The 23,237-nt window shown below is 39.5% G+C and overlaps 1 protein-coding gene across 1 annotated transcript in view; it reads right to left on the minus strand.

Annotated features, from left to right (window-relative positions):
• TMEM244 (transmembrane protein 244) overlaps nucleotides 1–19,156 on the minus strand; it is a 36,123-nt gene extending 16,967 nt beyond the window's left edge. The window contains exon 1 of the mRNA XM_040238877.1: nucleotides 19,032–19,156. Coding sequence (XP_040094811.1) covers nucleotides 19,032–19,064 — 33 coding nt within the window. The 5' untranslated portion in view covers nucleotides 19,065–19,156. The remainder of the gene's footprint in view (nucleotides 1–19,031) is intronic.
• Between the last annotated feature and the right edge of the window lie 4,081 nt (nucleotides 19,157–23,237).

Below are 23,237 nucleotides of genomic sequence, written 5' to 3' on the forward strand. Positions count from 1 at the left end.
GTTTATTCATGTAGTCCAAGTCTATTATTATTATTTTTTTTTTTTAGAGAGAACAATGAGGCTCAAAGAGGTCTAGTTAGTTTTTCAAAGCTTCTCAGTAAATTGCAGAGCTGCGATTCAAATTCTGCTAACTCTTAACCATTATGCTGGGGTGGAGGTCAGGGTTCTGCTCAAGGCAAAAGAAGAGAAGTACCTGCAAAGATGTGCTGGGTGGTGGGGGGCGTGGTAAGAGAGTTTAAAGAGGATGGGGAACACATGTACACCCATGGCTGATTCATGTCAATGTATGGCAAAAACCACTACAATATTGTAAAGTAATTAGCCTCCAATTAAAATAAATAAAAATTTTAAAAAAGATCATGAAGGGAACTTTATGCTTTGATAAAATTTCCAATGTCTCTGAAGAGAAGACTGTGAAAGATTTAAGAATAGTAGACTGGAAATGGAAACCCACTCCAGTATTCTTGCCTGGGAAATCCCATGGACAGAGGTGCCTGGTGGGCTACACAGTCCATGCGGTCACAAAGAGTCAGACATACTTAGCAACTGAGCACAGTGGAGGCTGGAGAGGGGCTATTAAGTAAGGAAAGCATTGAAAGAAATGCTAACTTTGTGACATGATAGAAGTGTTAGTTCATGCGCTAGTGGTAATCATACTGCAGTATATAAATATATCAAATCAACTTTCTGTGCACCTTAAACTAACACAATGTTATATGCCAATTATATCTTGATTAAAAATGCAAAGAATAAAATACAGGGGTTTTTAATATTCTTGACCAGCAGTGGAGATGGAGAAGACAAATGTGAGGGCCAGTGAAGAAATAAAATCAACAAATTGTGGGCGCTTAAGGGAGAGGGTCATTTGATCTAACCTAATTCTGTCCAATAAATTTCTATAAATAAGTAATATATAGTCTATAAATAGATATTTATAATGCAAGCCACATGTATGTCATTGAAATTTCTCTATGAATCACTTTCATAAAAGTAAAGAAAGAAAAGCTAATTTTGATATTTTATTTAACCCAATATATCCGACATAAAATTTCAACATGTAGTAAATATTAGAAGTTACTATTGTGGTATTTCTTGCTTGTTCACAGTACATCTTAGAATCCCAGGGTGAATTTTACTAATAACACATCTCAATTTGGCCTACTCACATTCAAGTGCTCATAGCCTTGTGTAGCCACCGGGTACTGTATTAGACAATACAGCTCTCACCACTCCCTTTCCTTCCAGCCTCATCCTCTTAACCCTGCTCCAAACTCTTGAGAGTCTAACTACACTTACTATTTATTGTGGGATTACTATGTGTCAAGCACTGTACCCATATATTCTCATTTTATCCACCCTCCCCATACCACTCCATCATTAATCTGCATAACTATCAACTATACTTCACAGATTTAGAAACTGAGGCAGAGAGAGGTTAAACTTATCCCAGCTCACACGACCTGTATGTGGCAGGGCTCCAGTCCAGATCTGCTGGATGTCTGAACTCTCTTCACCCTGGGCTGTCCTGCCTTCAACCTGGTTGGCTTGGAAGAAAAGCATGCTGAATAATCAATCCTAGTTCAACAGTTTCTTTTTAAAATTATAGAAACTGAGATTTGGATATGTTGAATGAATGGTCCAAGGTCAAACCTTTATTTAGTGGCAGAGGTGAATTAGAAAAAAAAAAAAAGGTATTGAATTACCAAAGGAAAGACACTTAAAAATGCTGCAAATGACTGAACACAAAATTTCATTCTGATACAAATATTATTACTGTACTTTAGAAAAATTCAATATATAAGAGTCAGAATTTGTACCAGTCTCAGTACATAGCTAGCACCAAAATGTTAATTTATTCTTTTAGAATATATATTTGGATCCTGAATTAAACTACGAAATATAAGATATTTATGAGAGTTTTGGCTATGTGAACTTGACTGGATATTTGATAATGCTAAAGAATTATTGTTAATATTTTAAGGTATTATGGTGGTATGATGACTATTTTTTGAGTCCTTATTTTTAAAGATACATATGGAGATACTTGCAGATGAAATAATAATATTTCTGAGTTAGCCTCAAAGTAAAAACTTGGGAGAATAGGTGGCTATGTAGATGTAACAAGATTGAACTGAGTTGATAATTGCAAAGTTAGGTCATGGATAAATGAAATTCATTCTATTTTTCTATTTGCATTACTATATGCTTATTTTTCCATAATAATTTTGTAAAAAGTTCTCAATAAGTTTATGTAACTGGTAAACATCTTTATAAACTGTAAAAATATAATTTTTTAAATAAAAATTTGAGGAACATCCCTGTTTCCTAGGGCTGGGGTAGGAGAGTCAACTTGTTTAATTCTTACACGTACCAGGGCTGAGCTAGCAACTTTGCAAATACCTCATCTTCTCTACTCCTCACAACACTGCCCAATATGATGTCTTATCCATATATTCAGCTCAGTATAGTCGCTCAGTCGTGTCCAACTCTTTGTGATCCCACGAACCGCAGCTTGCCAGGCTTCCCTGTCGTATACCAATTGCCAGAGTCTACCCAAACCCACGTCCATTGAGTTGGTGATGCCATTCAACCATCTCATCCGCTGTCGTCCCCTTCTCCTCCTGCCCTCAATCTTTCCCAGCATCAGGGTCCTTTCAAATGAGTCAGTTCTTCCCATCAGGTGGCCAAAGTATTGGAGTTTCACTTCAACATCAGTCTTTCCAATGAACACCCAGGACTGATCTCCTTTAAGATGCACAGGTTGGATCACCTTGCAGTCCAAGGGACTCTCAAGAGTCTTCTCCAACACCACAGTTCAAAAGCATCAATTCCTCGGCGCTCAGGTTTTTATAGTCCAACTCTCACATCCATACATGACCACTGGAAAAACCATAGCCTTGACTAGATGGACCTTTGTTGGCAAAGTAATGTCTCTGCTTTTTAATATACTGTCTAGGTTGGTCATAACTTTCCTTCAAGGAGTAAGCGTCTTTTAATTTCATGGTTGCAGTCACCATCTGCAGTGATTTTGGAGACCCCCAAAATAAAGTCAGCCACTGTTTTCACTGTTTCCCCATCTATTTGCCAAGAAGGGATGGGACTGGATGCCATGATCTTAGCTTTCTGAATGTTGAGCTTTAAGCCAACTTCTTCACTCTCCTCTTTCAATTTCATCAAGAGAATTTTTAGTTCTTCTTCACTTTCTGCCATAAGGGTGGTGTCATTTGCATATCTGAGGTTATTGATATTTCTCCTGGCAATCTTGATTCCAACTTGTGCTTCATCCAACCCAGCATTTCTCTTGATGTACTCTGCATAGAAGTTAAATAAGCAGGGTGACAATATACAGCCTTGACGTACTCCTTTTCCTATTTGGAACCAGTCTGTTGTTTCAGGTCCACTTCTAACTGTTGCTTCCTGACCTGCATACAGATTTCTCAAGAGGCAGGTCAGGTGGTCTGGTATTCCCATCTCTTTCAGAATTTTCTACAGTTTATTGTGATCCACAGTCAAAGGCTTTGGCATAGTCAATAAGGCAGAAATAGATCTTTTTCTGGAACTCTCTTGCTTTTTCAATGATCCAGTGAATGTTGGCAATTTGTTCTCTGGTTCCTCTGCCTTTTCTAAAACCAGCTTGAACATCTGGCAGTTCATGGTTCACGTATTGCTGAAGCCTGGCTAGGAGAATTTTGAGCATTACTTTACTAGCATGTGAGATGAGTGCAATTGTGCAGTAGTTTGAGCATTCTTTGGCACTGTCTTTCTTTGGGATTGGAATGAAAACTGACCTTTTCCAGTCCTGTGGCCACTGCTGAGTTTTCCAAATTTGCTGGCATATTGAGTGCAGCATTTTCACAGCATCATCTTCCAGGATTTGAAATAGCTCAACTGGAATTCCATCACCTCCACTAGCTTTGTTTGTAGTGATGCTTTCTAAGGCCTACTTGACTTCACATTCCAGGATGTCTGGCTCTAGATGAGTGTGAGTGATCACACCATCATGATTATCTGGGTCATGAAGATTTTTTTTCTACAGTTGTTCTGTGTGTTCTTGCCACCTCTTCTTAATATCTTCTGCTTCTGTTAGGTCCATATCATTTCTGTCCTTTATTGAGCCCATCTTTGCATGAAATGTTCTCTTGGTATCTCTAATTTTCTTGAAGAGATCTCTAGTCTTTCCCATTCTGTTGTTTTCTTCTATTTCTTTGCACTGATTGCTGGGGAAGGCTTTCTTATCTCTCCTTGCTATTCTTTGGAACTCTGCATTCAAATGGGTGTATCTTTCCTTTTCTCCTTTGCTTTTCACTTCTCCTTTTCACAGCTATTTGTAAGGCCTCCTCAGACAGCCATTTTGGTTTTTTATATTTCTTTTTCTTGGGGATGGTCTTGATTCCTGTCTCCTGTACAATGTCATGAACCTCCATCCATAATTCATCAGGCACTCTATCAGATCTAGTCCCTTAAATCTATTTCTCACTTCCACTGTATAATCATAAGGGATTTGATTTAGGTCATATCTGAATGGTCTAGTGGTTTTCCCCACTTTCTTCAATTTCAATCTGAATTTGACAATAAGGAGGTCATGATGTGAGCCACAGTTATCTCCCCATCTTATTTTTACTGACTGTATAGAGCTTCTCCATCTTTGGCTGCAAAGAATATAATCAATCTGATTTCGGTGTTGACCATCTGGTGATGTCCATGTGTAGAGTCTTCTCCTGTGTTGTTGGAAGAGGGTGTCTGCTATGACCGGTGCATTGTCTTGGCAGAACTCTATTAGCCTTTGCCCTGCTTCATTCTGTGCTCCAAGGCCAAATTTTCCTGTTACTCCAGGTGTTTCTTGACTTCCTACTTTTGCATTCCAGTCCCCTATAATGAAAAAGACATCTTTTGTGGGGTTTAGTTCTAGAAAGTCTTGTAGGTCTTCATAGAACCGCTCAACTTCAGCTTCTTCAGCATTACTGGTCAGGGCATAGACTTGGATTACCGTGATATTGAATGGTTTGCCTTGGAAATGAACAGAGATCATTCTGTCATTTTTAAGATTGCCTACAAATACTGCATTTCAGATTCTTTTGTTGACTATGATGGCTACTCCATTTCTTCTAAGGGATTCTTGCCCACCGTAGCAGATATAATGGTCATCTGAGTTAAATTCACCCATTCCAGTCCATCTTAGTTTGCTGATTCCTAACATGTCAATGTTCACTCTTGCCATCTCTTGTTTGACCACTTCCAATTTGCCTTGATTCATGGACCTAACATTCCAGGTTCCTATGCAATATTGCTCTTTACAGCATCAAACCTTGCTTCTATCACCAGTCACATCCACAACTGGGTGTTGTTTTCGCTTTGGCTCCATCCCTTCATTCTTTCTGAAGTTATTTCTCCACTGATCTCCAGTAGCATATTGGGCACCTACTGACATGGGGAGTTCATCTTTCAGTGTCCTATCTTTTTGCCTTTTCATACTGTTCATGGGGTTCTCCAGGCAAGAATACTGAAGTGGTCTGCCATTCCCTTCTCCAGTGGACCACATTCTGTCAGACCTCTCCACCATGACCCTTCTGTCTTGGGTGGCCCCACACGGCAAGGCTTATAAGAAAACAAATGCTGACACTTTGCCTTGTGTGTCCCTCTGAGATCAAGGACACCACGTTTTCAGGGATGTTATAAACATGTAATATGGACTATTGAGATGGAGGAAGAGGGTCACTGGGCAGTTTCATAGACTCAGCAAAGCCCCAGGGACTGGCGGGTATATTGTTCTGCTGGACTCTCCAAGGCAATGAGGAGGCATTTAGCTAAAAACATTGTATGTTCCTTTTGGGTGCATTCCTGGAACAGCAAGCCTAATTCTTCAGGTTTTCTCTCTCTCTCTCTCTCTCTCTCTCTCACACACACACACACACACACACACACACATACATGTTTTTCAATACTACCTTGTACCTATGTGAAGGTCATTCTTTTAGATTCTGCTATTTCCTTGCTGTTTACCTCCTCTTTGGCACTCTAGCCATCCTTCAGTTCAGTTCAGTTCAGTCGCTCTGTCATGTCCAACTCTTTGTGACCCCATAAATTGCAGCACGCCAGGCCTCCCTGTCCATCACCAACAGTAATTGATTTGTAACTGGAGATTTATCATGTTCACACACAGATTAATAATGCAATTTCTTCATTAAAAAACATCTTCCCTTTTGTGTTTGTGAAAAACTGCAAAATTATTTTGAGAGAATATAAGTTCACAAGTCTTTAAAGTGTGCAAATGTAGGATATAATAAATATGTTGTTTTTTTTTTTAAAAAAAAACTATCTGCTACAACTAGACTTTATCACCTTTTGATTAAGATATTTGGATGCCAGACTTCCTTCCTCTGTCCTAAACAATAAAACATTTTTTTAAATGAGTTGAAATTAAGGAAGAACTGTGCTCACTATAAAAGAATAAAGGAAAGTTCTATTCATTTGAGGTTTCAGAATCTGGCCAAACCGGGACCATTTCCTTCGTAAAAACTAGACTGGAACTAAAACAGAGTATGAGTTTGTGCAGGTGGCTCCCTGAGGACTCAGAGCTTCAGTGGAGCCTAAGAACTTCAACTGCATAACTCACTCTACTGTCTTGCCAGATCATATCCTGGTTTGACTGGGCATAATTAAAACAGGAATAGCTCCTACTAATTCTGTCCTTCTGGAATTGATAGCTACATTTCACTCTTTTTGTGTGCTGAATTTCTCTTATTGTCTGATAACAGTCTGATGGGATGTCTTCCACATGTATGGAATTTCTTCAAGGAACTGCTAAAAGATACCATGTGTAATTGCTCTATGATACCATTTCATCTAGAAGGGACTGGGAGGGAAGGGATTTGTCCATTGTGCTCACTAATGTACTTTTAGTGTCTGCTGTGGTTCCTGGCACATAGTAGGTACTCACATAGTACCTTCACATAGTGAAATGAACTGAATGACTCATTACAGTCTTAGGGTTAATAGAAGCATGGCTGACTTTCAGTCTGCACAGGAATTGTTTAAGGAGTATCCATTATGATTAGTCGGAACCCAGACCACAATGAACACCACCTCATATGAAAGCAGTCTTTGATGTACCTCGAGATGGTAATCAATCCGTAGATAATTATCAAGTGTTGATACTGTGCCCAAAGCTGTTTCAGACTTCCTGGCATTACAAAGGAAGCGAGGCAGCCAAAATTACCATATGATAAATAATTAGAACAAGAAAATATATCCAACATTTATATGACCGTTTACAGTGTACTTGTGTAGATTAGCTCACCCTTCAAAATAAACACATGAGCTAGGATTATAATCACCTCTTTATAGATAAAGAGAAGTTCATAGAAATTAAGGATATTTACAAAGCTGGTCACTGGTAGATCTGTAATTTTATACCAAGTTTATTGACCCTGAAGCAGATATTAAACTTTAAAAAGGGAAAATTACCTCATAGAAGAGAGATAACCTGGGTTTCATAAAGAGACTTTTAGTAAGAAGTATAATGTTACACACATATTTAATATCAGCCTACTTGTCCTTTAAGCACTCCTCAAATTTTATTATTCTTAAGAAATATGAAGTGTTTGCATGTTAAAAGTACAAATTTCTCACACCCCGTACCTAGATACTTGGAGTCTGTAGACATTGGGTAGGACCCAGGTATTTACATTTTAACAAACCTCTCAGATGATTGCAAAGCAAAGATCTACTGAGAATGCAAGAACAAATCCAGGAGTTAAACAGAAGCCTTGCTTTCCCCTATAGTTTTCTCCTGAGGTAGGATTTCTTAACAAGATTGGATGGACAGCTAAGAAAACTGGGTTCTTAGCTGGACAAGACAGACAAGAGACATATTTCCAACAGAAATAAAAAAAAATTAATAAAACTTTTTACTTCACTAATAATAAACACACACTACAATGAGACACTATTGAACTCTTACCAAGTTAGCCAAAATATTTTCTTTTTTAAAAAAAGAATAACTAGTTCTGGTGATAAAATATTCACTATTCTAGACTGCTGATGTGAGTGGAATTTAGTGCAAGTCTATTAGAAAGCATATATCAATATGTATTTTCAAAGGTGTTATTCTGAACCCAAATGTATACTGCTGGTAAGAAATAGAAAATTTTTAATGGTGTTTGTCCTTACATGTTAAAAGCATTTCTTCTTTTTCTTTTTTACTGTATTTTATAAATTTTTAATGAAAGAATGAAAGAAACCTAGTCTCTAGTAGTTACAGATTGCTAGACTGTGGGTAAATTACTCTGAGTGATATTTTTATCTGTAAAATTAGGCGGTGAGGTTTTTAACCCTTCTGTACTTGACTGTCTTGTGGAATAGCTAATGTAAACTGTGAACTGTGTGAAAAATAGACATGCTCAAGGATACACACAACAAACCATGTGTGCAAATTCAGTATTGTCCAGAATCTCAGAAGCCCCCTGTGGATCCCAGATCAAGAATTCCTAATCTTGAAGGATAATTCCAACTCTCCCAGTCAATCCTAAAGGAAATCAACCCTGAATATTCACTGGAAGGTCTGAGGCTCCAGTGCTTTGGCCATCTGGTGCAAACAGCTGATTTACTGGAAAAGACTGACGCTGGGAAAGATTGAGGGCAGGAGGAGAAGGGGGAGAGACAGAGGATGAGATGGTTGGATGGCATCACAGACTCAACGGACATGAATCTGAGCAAGCTCCAGGAGTGGTGATGAACAGGGAAGCCCAGCGTGCTGTGGTCCATGGGGTCAAAAAGAGTCAACAAGACTCAGAGACTGAACGACAACAATTATACTAGTGCCATTTAAGAGCATCTAAAATTCTGTAGGTAAGTGCTTATCTCTAGAAGAGCTAAAAAAAAAAAAAGCATCGACCTACTCATCTTGTCAACAACTATGGCAGATACAATAGGCTATATAAATATTATTTGTAGGACTAGTATTTTAAATTATATTTCAAATTTCAATATGTTCATTAGGCTCTTTTTCTAGTTGTAGGGAACAGAATTATCATGGTGATAACTGAAAAAAATTTCAGAATCAAAAAAACCACTGTATTAGTTGCTCGACTATACTTTGTCACCATTTAGGACCAGCAGCAACTCAAAAGATAAGCAAACAATGACACTGCAAAGTCACTATATGTTTAGGACTAAACTCTCCTGGTCTCTGTTTCTCTCTGTTCCTTCTTTTAACTCTTAACTAATTAACTCCCGCTCATGCAAAAAAAACAAAAAAACAAAAACAAGAGAGAGAGACAGAGTGAAAGTGAGAATCCAATTCGAGAAGCCAATCACTATCTGGTACGTGGCGGCACTCTGGTTGGATAGAGTGTTATCAAAAGGTGCTCATGAACAGCTGGCTGGGCTGTGAATGGCTGTCTTTGCAGAAAATGAACTTCTCCAAATCAAATAGGGGTCTCCAGTTACAGAGTTCACCTCATATGAAGCACAGCAACCTATGTTAAAGGTACTGTATGAATAGGGACCAGTGTGTTTTCTTGGCAAAACTCTGTTAGCCTTTGCCCTGCTTTATTCTATACTCCAAGGACAAATTTGCCTGTTACTCCAGGTGTTTCTTGACTTCCTAAATCTGCATTCCAGTCCCCTATAATGAAAAGGACAACTTTTGCGGGTGTTAGTTCCAAAAGGTCTTGTAGGTCTTCATAGAACCATTCAACTTCAGCTTCTTCAGCATTACTGGTCAGGGCACAGACTTGGATTACCATGATATTGAATGGTTTGCCTTGGAAACGAACAGAGATCATTCTGTTGTTTTTGAGATTGCATCCAAGTACTGCATTTCAGACTCTTTTGTTCTTCTAAGGGATTCTTGCCCACAGTAGTAGATATAATGGTCATCTGAGTTAAATTCACCCATTCCAGTCCATTTTAGTTAGCTGATTCCTAAAATGTCAACATTCACTCTTCTGTTTGACCACTTCCAATTTGCCTTGATTCATGGACCTAACATTCCAGGTTCCTATGCAACATTGCTCTTTACAGCATTGGAGCTTGCTTCTATCACCAGTCACATCCACAACTGGGTGTTTTTTTTTTCTTTGGCTCTGTCTCTTCATTCTTTCTGGAGTTATTTCTCCCCTGATCACCAGTAATACGTGAACTGTGAACTTCCAGATGTTCAAGCTGGATTTAGAAAAGGCAGAGGATCCAGAGATCAAATTGCCAACATCCTCTGGATCATGGAAAAAGCAAGAGAGTTCCAGAAAAACATCTACTTCTGCTTTATTGACTATGTCAAAGCCTTTGACTGTGTGGATCACAATAAACTGTGGAAAATTCTGAAAGAAAAGGGAATACTAGACCACTGACCTGCCTCTTGAGAAATCTGTATGCAGGTCAGGAAGCAACAGTTAGAACTGGACATGGAACAACAGACTGGTTCCAAATTGGGAAAGGAGTATGTCAAGGCCTATTTAACTTATATGCAGAGTACATCATGTGAAATGCTGGGCTGGATGAAGCACAAGCTAGAATCAAGATTACCAGGAGAAACACCAGCAACCTCAATATGCAGATGACACCACCCTTATGGCAGAAAGCGAAGAACTAAAGAGCCTCTTGATGAAAGTGAAAGAGGAGAGTGAAGAAGTTGGTTTAATACTCAACATTCAGAAAACTAAGATCATGGCATCTGGTCCCATCACTTCATGGCAAATAGATGGGGAAACAGTGGAAACAGTGACTTTAACTTTTTGGGCTCCAAAATCAATGCACATGATGACTGCAGTCATGAAATTAAAAGACACTTACTCCTTGGAAGGAAAGTTATGACCAACTTAGACAGCATATTAAAAAGTAGAGACATTACTTTGCTAACAAAGGTCCATCTAGTCAAGGCTATGGTTTTTCCAGTAGTCATGTATGGATCTGAGAGTTGGACTATAAAGAAAGCTGAGTGCTAAAGAATTGATGCTTTTGAACTGTGGTTCTGGAGAAGACTCTTGAGAGTCCCTTGGATTGCAAGGAGATCCAACCAGTCCATCCTAAAGGAGATCAGTCCTGAGTGTTCATTGGGAGGACGGATGTTGAAGCTGAAACTCCAATACTCTGGCCACCTGATGCGAAGAGCTGACTCATTGGAAAAGACCCTCGTGCTGGGAAAGATTGAAGGCAGGAGGAGAAGGGGATGACAGTGGATAAGATGGTTGGATGGCATCACCGACTCAATGGAGATGAGTTTGAGTAAACTTCAGGTGTTGGGCGTGCTGCAGTCCATGGGTCATGAAGAGTTAGACACGACTGAGCGACTGAACTGAACTGAACTGAACTGAATAGGGACAGTACCTAGAATACTTCTCAGAAAGTGGCAGAGTAACCAGCAGGTCTGTGTATTTGTATTTAACAGCAAAATACCGATTTGTATTTGTATTCAACAGCAAATAACAACCTGTATTTAATAGCAGGTCTGCTGTTAAACTATTAGTAAGACAAACATCTGGAAAACAGGGCTGTATATAAACTTTTAAAAACCTATATGATAGTGTTGGTTATTAGATTGAGGTAGCTCCAGGGGGTAGGGGAAGACAAAATAAATTCTTTTGTTTTCCTGTACTGGTTAGTAGTTTTCAGTCAATTCAGGTCTTCTCAATTTATTTCCTAGCTTCTAAAGTTCAAAAAGTTCTAATGTGCTAAAGAGGCCCCAGTTGCCTCTTTGATTTTCTGAATTCTAGAGATTTAGATAATATACATTCATTAATTCAGTCCCCAAAGTACTTCAGTCAGTTCAGTTGCTCAGTCGTGTCCGACTCTTTGCGACCCCATGAATCGTAGCACACCAGGCCTCCCTGTCCATCACCAACTCCCGGAGTTCACTCAGACTCAGTTCCATCAAGTCAGTAATGCCATCCAGCCATCTCATCCTCTGTCGTCCTCTTCTCCTCCTGCCCCCAATCCCTAGCATCAGAGTCTTTTCCAATGAGTCAACTCTTCGCATGAGGTGGCAAAAGTACTGGAGTTTCAGCTTTAGCATCATTCCCTCCAAAGAAATCCCAGGGCTGATCTCCTTTAGAATGGACTGGTTGGATCTCCTTGCAGCCCAAGGGACTCTCAAGAGTCTTCTCTAACACCACAGTTCAAAAGCATCAATTCCTCGGTGCTCAGGTTTTTATAGTCCAACTTTCACATTCATACATGACCACTGGAAAAACTATAGCCTTGACTACACAGACCTTTGTTGGCAAAGCAATGTCTCTGCTTTTGAATATGCTATCTAGGTTGAGCATAACTTTCCTTCCAAGGAGTAAGTGTCTTTTAATTTCATGGCTGCAAGCAACATCTGCAGTGATTTTGGAGCCCCCAGAAATAAAGTCTGACACTGTTTCCACTGTTTCCCCATTTATTTGCCATGAAGTGAGGGACCAGATGCCATGATCTTCATTTTCTGAGTGTTGAGCTTTAAGCCAACTTTTTCACTCTCCTCTTTCACTTTCATCAAGAGGCTTTTTAGTTCCTTTTCACTTTCTGCCATAAGGGTGGTGTCATCTGCATATCTGAGCTTATTGATATTTCTCCTGGCAATCTTGATTCCAGCTTGTGCTTCTTCTAGCCCAGCATTTCTCATGATGTACTCTGCATATAAGTTACATAAGCAAGGTGACAATATACAGCCTTGACATACGCCTTTTCCTATTTGGAACCAGTCTGTTGTTCCATGTCCAGTTGTAACTGCTGCTTCCTGACCTGCATACAGATTTCTCAAGAGGCACGTCAGGTGGTCTGGTATTCCCATCTCTCAGAATTTTCCACAGTTTATTGTGATCCACACAGTCAAAGGCTTTGGCATAGTCAATAAAGCAGAAATAGATGTTTTTCTGGAACTCTCTTGCTTTTTCCATGATCCAGTGGATGTTGGCAATTTGATCTCTGGTTCCTCTGCCTTTTCCAGAACCAGCTTGAACATCTGGAAGTTATTCTTATTATGATCATGCTAAATTTATTAACAAGATAGGAATAAATGATAGTTTTATAATATTCACTCATACTATTTAACAGCAAGAAAAATCTCCAAATTAATTCAAATTTTCCTTTCAAAAATCTTTAATTTTTCTTCACATAGATTTTTCACATTTTGTGTTTCAGTTCAGTTCAGTTCAGTTCAGTTGGTCAGCTGTGTCCAACTCTTTGCGACCCCATGAATGCAGCATGCCAGGCCTCCCTGTCTATCTCCAATTCTCAGAGTTCACTCAAACTCACTTCCATTGAGTCGGTGATGCCACCCAGCCATCTCATCCTCTGTCGTCCCCTTCTCCTCTTGCCCCCAATCCCTCCCAGCATCAGAGTCTTTTCCAATGAGTCAATTCTTCGCATGAGGTAGCCAAAGTACTGGAGTTTCAGCTTTAGCATCATTCCTTCCAAAGAACACCGAGGACTGATCTCCTTTAGAATGGACTGGTTGGATCTCCTTGCAGTCCAAGGGACTCTCAAGAGTCTTCTCCAACACCACAGTTCAAAAGCATCAATTCTTTGGCGCTCAGTTTTCTTCACAGTCCAACTCTCACATCCATACATGCCCACTGGAAAGACCATAACCTTGCCTAGATGGACCTTTGTTGGCAAAGTAATGTCTCTGCTTTTGAATATGCTATCTAGGTTGGTCATAACTTTCTTTCCAAGGAGTAAGCATCTTTTAATTTCATGGCTGCAGTCACCATCTGCAGTGATTTTCTGTTTAGGTATTCTTAAATGAATTCTTTTTTTGCTATTAATGTACCTGAAGTTTTATCTTTGTTACATCCTGTCATCAGCTATTGTTTGTGTATAAAAAGGCTTATGATTTGTTTTCAGTTTAATATTTTATTACTTTACTGAATTTTAAAAATGCTATTAGTGTTTTCATTAGCTCTCTTGGATTTTTCCAAATATACTGCAATACCACCTGTAAACAGAGATAGTTTCACTTCTATTCCATTTCTTGGAGCTCTGTTGTTTATTCTGCATTGATTAGTGTCTCTACTATATTTTTATTTATTATTATTTATTTACTGATAGAAAATTTTAATGAGTACAAAAAATCGTAATTATACTGGAGTGGATGTGTTAATTGCTCAGTTGTTCCAGACTCTTTGCAACCTCATGGACTGCAGCCCACCAGGCTCCTCTGTCCATGGGATTCTCCAGGCAAGGATACTGGAGTGGGTTACCATTTCCTTTTTCAGGGAATCATCCCAATCCAGGGATCAAACCTGAGTTTCTTGCATTGCACTCAGATTCTTACCATCTGAGCCACCAGGAAATACTGGGGTTTCCCAGGTGGTGCTAATGGTAAAGAACACAGCTGTCAATGCAGGAGAGGTAAAAGAAGGGGGTTTGATTCCTGGATCGGGAAGATCCCCTGGAGTAGGAAATGGCAATCCACTGTGGTATTCTTGCCTGGAGAATCCTGTGGACAGAGGAGCCTGGTGGGCTACAGACCATAGAGTTGCAAAGAGTGCACAGGACTGAAGTGAGTTAGCACGGAGGTATGAAAAATAGCTAGCTGGCGGAAAGCTACAGCATAAGACAGGGAACCCAGCTCAGTGCTCCATGATGACTAGAGGGGTGAAATGGGGGAATGGGAGAGAGACTCATGAGGGAGGGGATATATGCATACATATGGTTGATTCATGTTGTACAGTAAAAACACAGCATTGTGAAGCAACTCAATATTAATACAAAACATAACTTCCCGAGTTCATTGCCACATCCAAGCATGTGTACATGCTAGTTCTTGCGCCTGGAAACCCTTCCTTACCTCATCCTACTGGGTTCCAGAAATTAAAAATGCTCCAAACAATCCCTGGTCTGGATGATGGATAATGCTCCAAGAATGACTCACCTCTGGGCACCCCGAACTCTAGGGCAGAGAGAGCAAGAGGATAAAAGCCCTAGGGCGACCCAGCCCTGAGGCTAATTGGACTGCAGTCCCAGTGGCTGGCTGCCTGAAGCCCACCCACTCACTGGTGTCCAACTCCCTATAGCCCGCTGACCCTGTGAACTGGGCGGGACCAGGGCGGGGCCTTCAAGCTTTTTGGACTCCCCCTTCTTTCAGGTGTGACCTCGGCTGACCCGCGCTCGAAGACTCAGTTTCCCGCCCCGTGTAAGAAAGGCTCAGGGCACCGCCTCCAGGCACCCGGAGGAAGGAGGGTTGGTGCGGAGCAGAAAAAGCTGGCAGTCAAGAGGGGGTCGCGGCTTGCTTAAAGGCGTAGAGGTAGGTCCTGTTTTCTTCTCCCTGCTTCCTTGCCTGAACCCTAATAGACGCTTGGAAAGCAATCTTGGCCCAGGGCTCGGATCACTAGCAACGCAGTGCACTGATCCCACCCAGCCCTCGCCTCCCCCTGCCCCGCATTCCCCCTCCTCAGACACCTTTAATATATTTTTAAATAATAGTGAAGTTAGTGGGTATCCTTGTCTTGTTCTTGACCTTAATATGAATGCCTCTAGTATTCTCACACATGCATTTTGCATGTGTGTATGTCTAGTTATAATCATATATTAACATCAAAGAAGAATTAGTTCAGTTCCTATTTTATTCAGTGTTTTGATTATTAGAAATGGTTGTTAATTTTTGTCAAAGCCCACTTTAACATCTGTGAAGATGATCTCTGATTTTCCTCGTAAATTTTGGGAATAAATATCACTTGGTCATGCTGTTTAACTTTTATGATGAGTTCTTGGATTGTTTGCTTGTATGTTATTTATATTTTTACTTCCATATTTATAAGTGAGATTGACCTATAGTTTATTTTTTTGCTATCTTTATTTTTTGCTAGGCTTCCCAGGTGGCTCAGATGGTAAAGTGTCTGCCTGCAGTGCGGGAGACCAGGTTCGATCCCTGAGTGGGGAAGATCCCCTGGATGAAGGAAGTGGCAACCCACTGGAAAATTCCATGGATGGAGGAGCCTTGTAGGACTGTCCATGGGGTCGCAAAGAGTCGGACTGAGTCGGACAGGACTGAGCGACTTCACTTTCACTTTCTTTATAAGGTTTAGATGACAATATAATTCTTGTTTCATAAAAATATCTTGTGGCTTTTCATCTTTCTCTATACTCAGAAATAATTTAAGTAAATTGAGAGTATATTATCTCTGCAGATTTAGGAGGGTTCCTTTGTGAAAACTGAGCCTAGTCCTTTTATAATAACTTTCTCCATTTATTCTATGGAAACTGGAAGACATTATATGATTCTACAAAGTGGAATATTCCAAGCAACTAACAGCTTTTCACAGCGAGTATCTATATGTTCTTCCAGTCTTGCTCACATATTATATTCACACTCCACCCTCCACTCAAGGACAGAATCAAACCCTCCTTATTTCTTTACATCCACAGCATTATGCATATGTCTTACAGATTTGATCACATGTGTTGTAGCATACTTATTTATGGAGGTGACGGTTTTCTCTAGACTCTCAAAGACAGAGACACTAATTTAACCACATTTGATTCTTCAGCCACAAAATATTGCTTAGCCCTTGGTAAGTGTTCAAGAAATATATTTTGAATAATAATGAATGAAGAGTGGGGGGGGTGGGAAACACCAATGAATGCCCACTTCAGTGGGAAATGTCTGTTTATTAAAAATGTGGACTCTAGGGTCAAATATACCAGGGTTCTTTTCTGGTTTCTCACTGGCAAGTACGTAACCTTGGCCAGTTGCTCTCTGTGTTTTGTTCTCAGTTCAGTTCAGTCGCTCAGTCATGTCCGACTCTTTGCAACCTCATGAATCGCAGCACGCCAGGCTTCCCTGTTCATCACCAAATCCCGGAGTTCACTCAGACTCGTGTCCATCGAGTCAGTGATGCCATCCAGCCATCTCATCCTCTGTCATCCCCTTCTCCTCCTGCCCCCAATCCCTCCCAGCATCAGAGTCTTTTCCAATGAGTCAAGTCTTTGCATTAGGTGGCCAAAGTACTGGAGTTTCAGGTTTAGCATCATTCCTTCCAAAGAAATCCCAGGGTTGATCTCCTTCAGCATGGACTGGTTGGCTCTCCTTTCAGTCCAAGGGACTCTCAAGAGTCTTCTCCAACACCACAGTTCAAAAGCATCAATTCTTCGGGGCTCAGCCTTCTTCACAGTCCAACTCTCACATCCATACATGACCACAGGAAAAACCAGTAAAAGATAGGTGAAATCTCATGGGGGGGGGGGTTTGCATTCAGAACACAAGTAAGATTCCTAGCGTTAGGTACTCTATATGCTCACAAGGTAACATGTTATTCCCATGTGAAAGCCTGTTGTTTGGTTCTTTGGAAAATTCCTAGAGAAGTCACAAAATTTCTCTATTGCCTATGGTATTATAACAAAGGAACCAGACCCTGCTGATAGTAGTTCCCTCTGAAAATGTCTAGGGATGAAATTCTCCAACTGAGCTCAACAGCCATAAGGAAAGGCAGGCATGTGTTGTGCCTCTGAGATTTTTACATGCAGTATTTGTTTTAGAATGGTAATTTTACATTAGTTGACTATAGTTTTGAAATGAGTCTTCCACTGGAGTTCTGAAAAACAATGCACTGTATCCTGAACAACAACTTAGCAGTTCTCATACCTGGGCTTTCTTCCCAGTTCCTGTGCTGTTTCCCCAGACAGCAAATTAATTAAATGGCCTTTGGCCATAACTCTTTCCCTTGAGTCAGCTTTTCTCTCATTTAAAGTGTAGAGATAGGGGGGATTTAATTAGCCCAATGCCTGGCACATTACATGCACTCCATAAATGTCTGTTGTTTTGGAATTCTTTAGACAAAGGTCAGTTTTGCTATTACTATTAATTTATGAGCATATCAGTAATTCCTGCGCTGATAATATTGACAATGAGCAAGGACTTAAGAAAAGTTAGCTCATAATTTATAAGAATGTATCATGAGAATTCAGATTTTCAACAACTCTCCCTTGAACATATTCACTACTGGTTTAATGTTCTAAGACGGTATTCTACATATAAAGCTCTGGGATTCTATAAAGCTCCTCCTCCTGGCAGGAGTTACCTAGATATTTCCACTGGAAAGAGTATATGTGTGTGTGTGTGTGTGTGTGTGTGTGTGTGTAAGACCAGACTAAATATAGAGTCTTCATTCTTTAAGCTACTTAAGGGAAGGATATTGTCTTCTAATTTTCGTTTCTCAAGCGAAGTTATAACTGCCAGTTCAAACCCAAAACTATACACAAATTATGAACAGCTTAAAATCTTCTTAAAAGTGTTTCGAAAAAATATTTCGCCTAAAATACTGTTTTTACTGACCTAGAAAATTTTTCTTAGTTGCCGTGCTTAACATTTCTTACTGATGATCTATGTTGTGATGATGGCAGTAAGCAGGAAAAACTTAAGGAAGTACATACAAGCACTGATATTTTACTAACATGAATGTAGCACTAATTCATAATCATAATTTAAATTTGAAATAAAAATCAGACTTTCCAGAGTGTCATTCCCTTAAGGCTGAATGTTTATAGCCCTGAAGCCTACGTGAATTTACACAGCTGTTTTGAGTCTTTGCATATTTCCTTGTTTTAGGCACTTTGATTTTTTAAAAAGGGATATTTTTATACTGAAATAAAACACAGCTATTAACACCAGCCTCAAGGGAAAAAGAAATTAACAAACCTACAGCTTTAAAATGTTTCAGTACTTTGCCTTTAAAATCTTGTACATCCTTTAGAAGTAGGAAAAACAAAAACCACCCCCAGCCAAAAAAAAGACTGAGGACAAACTGTCATGATTTCAGAAGATGATAGCAGAAGTGCAGGTGTTAATACTAGAAAGTCTCTATGAGTAAAATGATCCCTCTGAAACAAGCACTATTTGGAGGTTTTTTGAATCTTTTCTTGGGCCCGGGTGCCTCTATATTGCCACCATTAGCACACAATGCGAGGAGTACTGCAGAATGTTTTCTGCATGGTACCCAGCCAAAAGTGAAACAAGTTGCCTACAGACAGAGAGGCCATTTATAGAACATATTTGCTTATCCCCGGGCTAGGCAGTAACTCAGAGGCAATGCAAAGAAGTCATTTCTCTTTACCTTGCTGGGTGCCACTCTGACTTGGAGAGCCATGTACACATCCTATGGCAAAGCAGTGGTGAAAGCCACCCTCCTTACATCCTCGACATCTGGAAGAAGAGACAATTGTCACGGCGAGCTTTGCAAATTACTCCTGAAGACTGTGAGACGCAGTAGTGCAGGATGATTGGATTACACAGAACGAGACAGAAGCCATCTGTGAGCCATGCATAAGCTGCTGAGTGCCAAAATGAACATCCTTATTAGGCGACCGAGTTCTCATACCATTTGTAGTTTGGTCAAGTTTGGAAGATGAGCCAATTGTTTTTAGACAGGGCTACAAATAGGCAGGGACTTAACATTCTCCCTGGCTGGAAGAGTAATTACTGTCTCCTACTTAAATTAGAGACTTGGCTTTTCAGTTAGGAAGTCCTGAGGTTGTCTCTAAAGGAGGCTGCTGCCATTCATGTTAAAGCATGACCTCCTCTCTGTGGCAACCCACTCCAGTGTTCTTGCCTGGAGAATCCCAGGGATGGGGGAGCCTGGTGGGCTGCCGTCTATGGGGTCACACAGAGTCGGACACGACTGAAGTGACTTAGCAGCAGCAGCAGCCTCTCTGTTTCATTTGCAGGGATCAGAGACAAATGGAGAAAGAAATCATTAGTCCTTTTCACATCATAACAAAGCAGTGTAAAAATTCTGACTTTCTGTTTGGAGTGGAAGGAGTCTCATGTCCTAAAATAATGGCTTTTATACAGTCAACGAAATGTTTTCAAAGACTGCCAGGATGCTGTCAGGATGGGAACTCTGTGTCTTTCTAGAACCAGTGCTGCATTTATCACATTTTTTCCCCCATCTTTTGATTGGTGCTCACTTGTAGATGGGAATTCAACTATGTTCTGTAATTCTTTTCCCATTACATCTTCTTAGCCTCTATATAGATTACATTAAGCAATATGTATCCCTGGGACTTCCTAGTAGTCCAGTGAATAAGACTTCAAGCTCCCAAAAGATGGGGCCCAAGTTCAATCCCTCATCAGGGAATTAGATCCCAAACGCTGCAACGAAAGATCCTGCAACTAAGATATATATATATATATATATATATATATCCCCATACATTAAAGTACGTCTCTAGTAAAGGTGAAAAGAGTGTCTTTAGCAATCCCAGAACTTGATATTTTTCTTCTCAAAATGTTTTAAGCTTGATTTTCATAATGGGTTTTAATGACACTATCAATGCTCTTTTATTAATATGCCTTAGATAATTCCTTTAATATGTGGTTGCCCTCCATATGTAATTATATTGTGAGTTCTTCTGAAAAAGGCTCTTTTGCTGGCTGGTAATTTTGCAACAGCTCCCAGTGTCTGCTTCAGATTTTGACACATGGTGGACATTCAGTAAATGTTGATTCACTGTTTGAATCCTGAGCTTTGCCTTGTTTGTAATAGCAACTGGCCAGCCTTTCTCCCTAAAGAGGGCAGGAAGTCCTAGCCCAGTGAAGAGCAAAGTGCTCACTTGCTGTAGTCCCAACACATTCATGTGTTTTGTGTACAACTCAGACTCCACTGGAATTATTTAATTCAATAGTATCTACCCCAAACCTCAGGAAGTTGGCACTATACATTGGGAGCCAATACTAATTTTATTACAAACATCCCACTGGATAAAACATTGAAAAGTACTAACTTTGTATAATTATACTAGAAAACTTAAGTGACCCGTAGAGTACATTGAATGGAGTGTTTGGATGTGTGTGTGTGGTTGGTTGCATTTGCAACAATAAGTATCTTTTATTTGAACTACTAATATTATCTATTGTAAGAATTTAACATTATATACACATTCAATAGCTTTAATTCTGCATTTCAAGTTTGCCATTAGATTGACAAAATATATGCATGTGAACGTACTATATATATGTATGTGTGTGTGTGGTCATTGTTGTTTAGTTGCTAAGTCACGTCTGATTCTTCTGCGACCTCATGGACTATAGCCGGCTAGACTCCTCTGTCCGTGGGATTTCCCAGTCAAGAATACTAGAGTGGGTTGCCATTTCCTTCTCCAGAGACTCTTCCCAAATCAGGGATCAAACCCACATCTGCATTGCAGGCAGAATTTTTAGCACTGAGCCACCTGAGAAGCCCTGTGTATATATGTACATGTACACATATATTTATTTTTTTATTCAGCACCCACATATGGAAGTAAAGACATAAAATATGAAAAACCTCACACTCTTGGATTCTAAAATTATGCCCCTTGACATGCAATCATATTTTTAAAATTTATTTATTTTTAATTGGAGGATAATTGCTTTACAGAATTTTGTTTTCTGCCAAATATCAACATGAATCAGCCATAGGTATACATACGTCTCCTCCCTCTTGAACTTTCCTTGCAATCATATTTTAAAATGTTCTTAGTCCTTTTGTATAACTTGAGTCCAAAGTCCTTCTTTGTTAAAACCTAATTTAGCTACTTCCTTCATAGTGGAGACATTAAAAAACAAAGGTATTAAAGAGATATTCTCAAGATAATAGTAAATAATTTCCAACCTCTTCCTGAGAAAACCAGAAGAGAAAATGAGTTCAGATCCACAATCACCAATCCTAAATCTCTGGAGCCAGATTGTTTCCAAATTTAAAAAATTTGAATTTTAGACAGATAATAGGATCCATATTACATCACACTCCCAAGAGGACTGGAACTTCATTCTGTATTCAAATGCATTGTTTGAACAGCAAAATGTATGAATATTCACTGCAAGGAAGATACATAAAAATGGTAAATAATTTTATGTCAATTCAGGTTAGGTTTTGCCACCAAATTAATTTAGGTCAGGTGGCTCAGGCAATAAAGAATCTGCCTGCAATTCAGGAGATCTGGGCCCAAACCCTGAGTTGGGAAGATCCCCTAGAGAAGGAAATGACAATCCACTCTAGTAATTTTGCCTGGAGAATTCCATGGACAGAGGAGCTTGGCGGGCTACAGTCCATGGGGTCACAAAGAGTTGGACTGAGCGACTAACACATACATAAGAGTTAGAAAAATAATTAACCTTCAGAACATTTTAGATTTTGGGATTCATAGCTAACAAATTGTGGACATGTACAAATGTAATCATAAGAATCTGAAGATTGGTATTGATGATAGAACTCAGAATAAAATTTAAAATGATGTAATGAAGATAAAGATGCTTCTTTTACAAAGTCAAATTATCTGTAAGAAGTAAAAGAGTAAAATTCTTTGCCTCCTGTGCCAGGACTGAATGAAACCAGTTCCCACTAGTGCTTTCTATTCCTCTTTTACAGTTGGCTTTGCTTCGGGAGCTCAATGCTGTATATTTTTAGTTTTAACTGATTTTTTAAAACCCATTTCTCCTTTTCATGGCCTTCTACCACATCTGTTGTTCACTGCCTTTTTGAAATTAAAATAAAGTACTCTACAGGATATCACTAAACCATAAAATATATTAAGAACAAGCAGGCTCTATTTTATTTCAGGGAGCCATGGAAATACCAATCAAAATTGAGGTGAATTTTTTTCTGTTTATAGCCTTAATGGAGTTTTCTTTAGGTTTGAGTCCATATTAAAGAGAAGATATATGTCTACACTTATAAGTACACACTGATTTCATTGTTTCAGATTTATGAAGTAATAAATTGTGTCTTGAAAGATAAAATCACAATAAGGGACAGTACGTCTAAACAGTAATGGCACAGAATCAGAAACAGTTGGCATAAGTGAGTAGTTATGTATATTTAAACCCTTATTAGATGGCAACTTTCTTATTCCTTCCCATGAGCTTAAGCCAGGGCTACTAATAACTGCAAATGTGGACACTTGAGTTTTAATATATCACTTTAGTCCTCCTTGGTGCTTCAGATTGTAAAGAATCTTCCTGCAGTGTGGGAAGACCCAGGTTTGATCCCTGGGTTGGGAAGATCCTCTGGAGAAGGGAATGGCTACTCACTCTAGTATTCTTGCCTGGAGAATTCCATAGACAGAGGAGCTTAGTGGGCTATAGTCCCCGGGGTTGCAAAGAGTTGGACATGACTGAGCAACTAACACTTTCGTTTTACTTACCTACCTGTAAGTCAGTTGACCACAGTTCTTGGGCTGAAATGGGCCTTACACAGTAGAATAACTTGAAGAAGTTATAGGAAAGAATGGAGAGTATATCCATTGTATCAGCTTGAAATGATGCCTGGAAAAGAAATGTA

The sequence above is a fragment of the Oryx dammah genome, unplaced genomic scaffold, assembly GCF_014754425.2.
Source record: "Oryx dammah isolate SB20612 unplaced genomic scaffold, SCBI_Odam_1.1 HiC_scaffold_4, whole genome shotgun sequence".
Taxonomy (NCBI): domain Eukaryota; kingdom Metazoa; phylum Chordata; class Mammalia; order Artiodactyla; family Bovidae; genus Oryx; species Oryx dammah.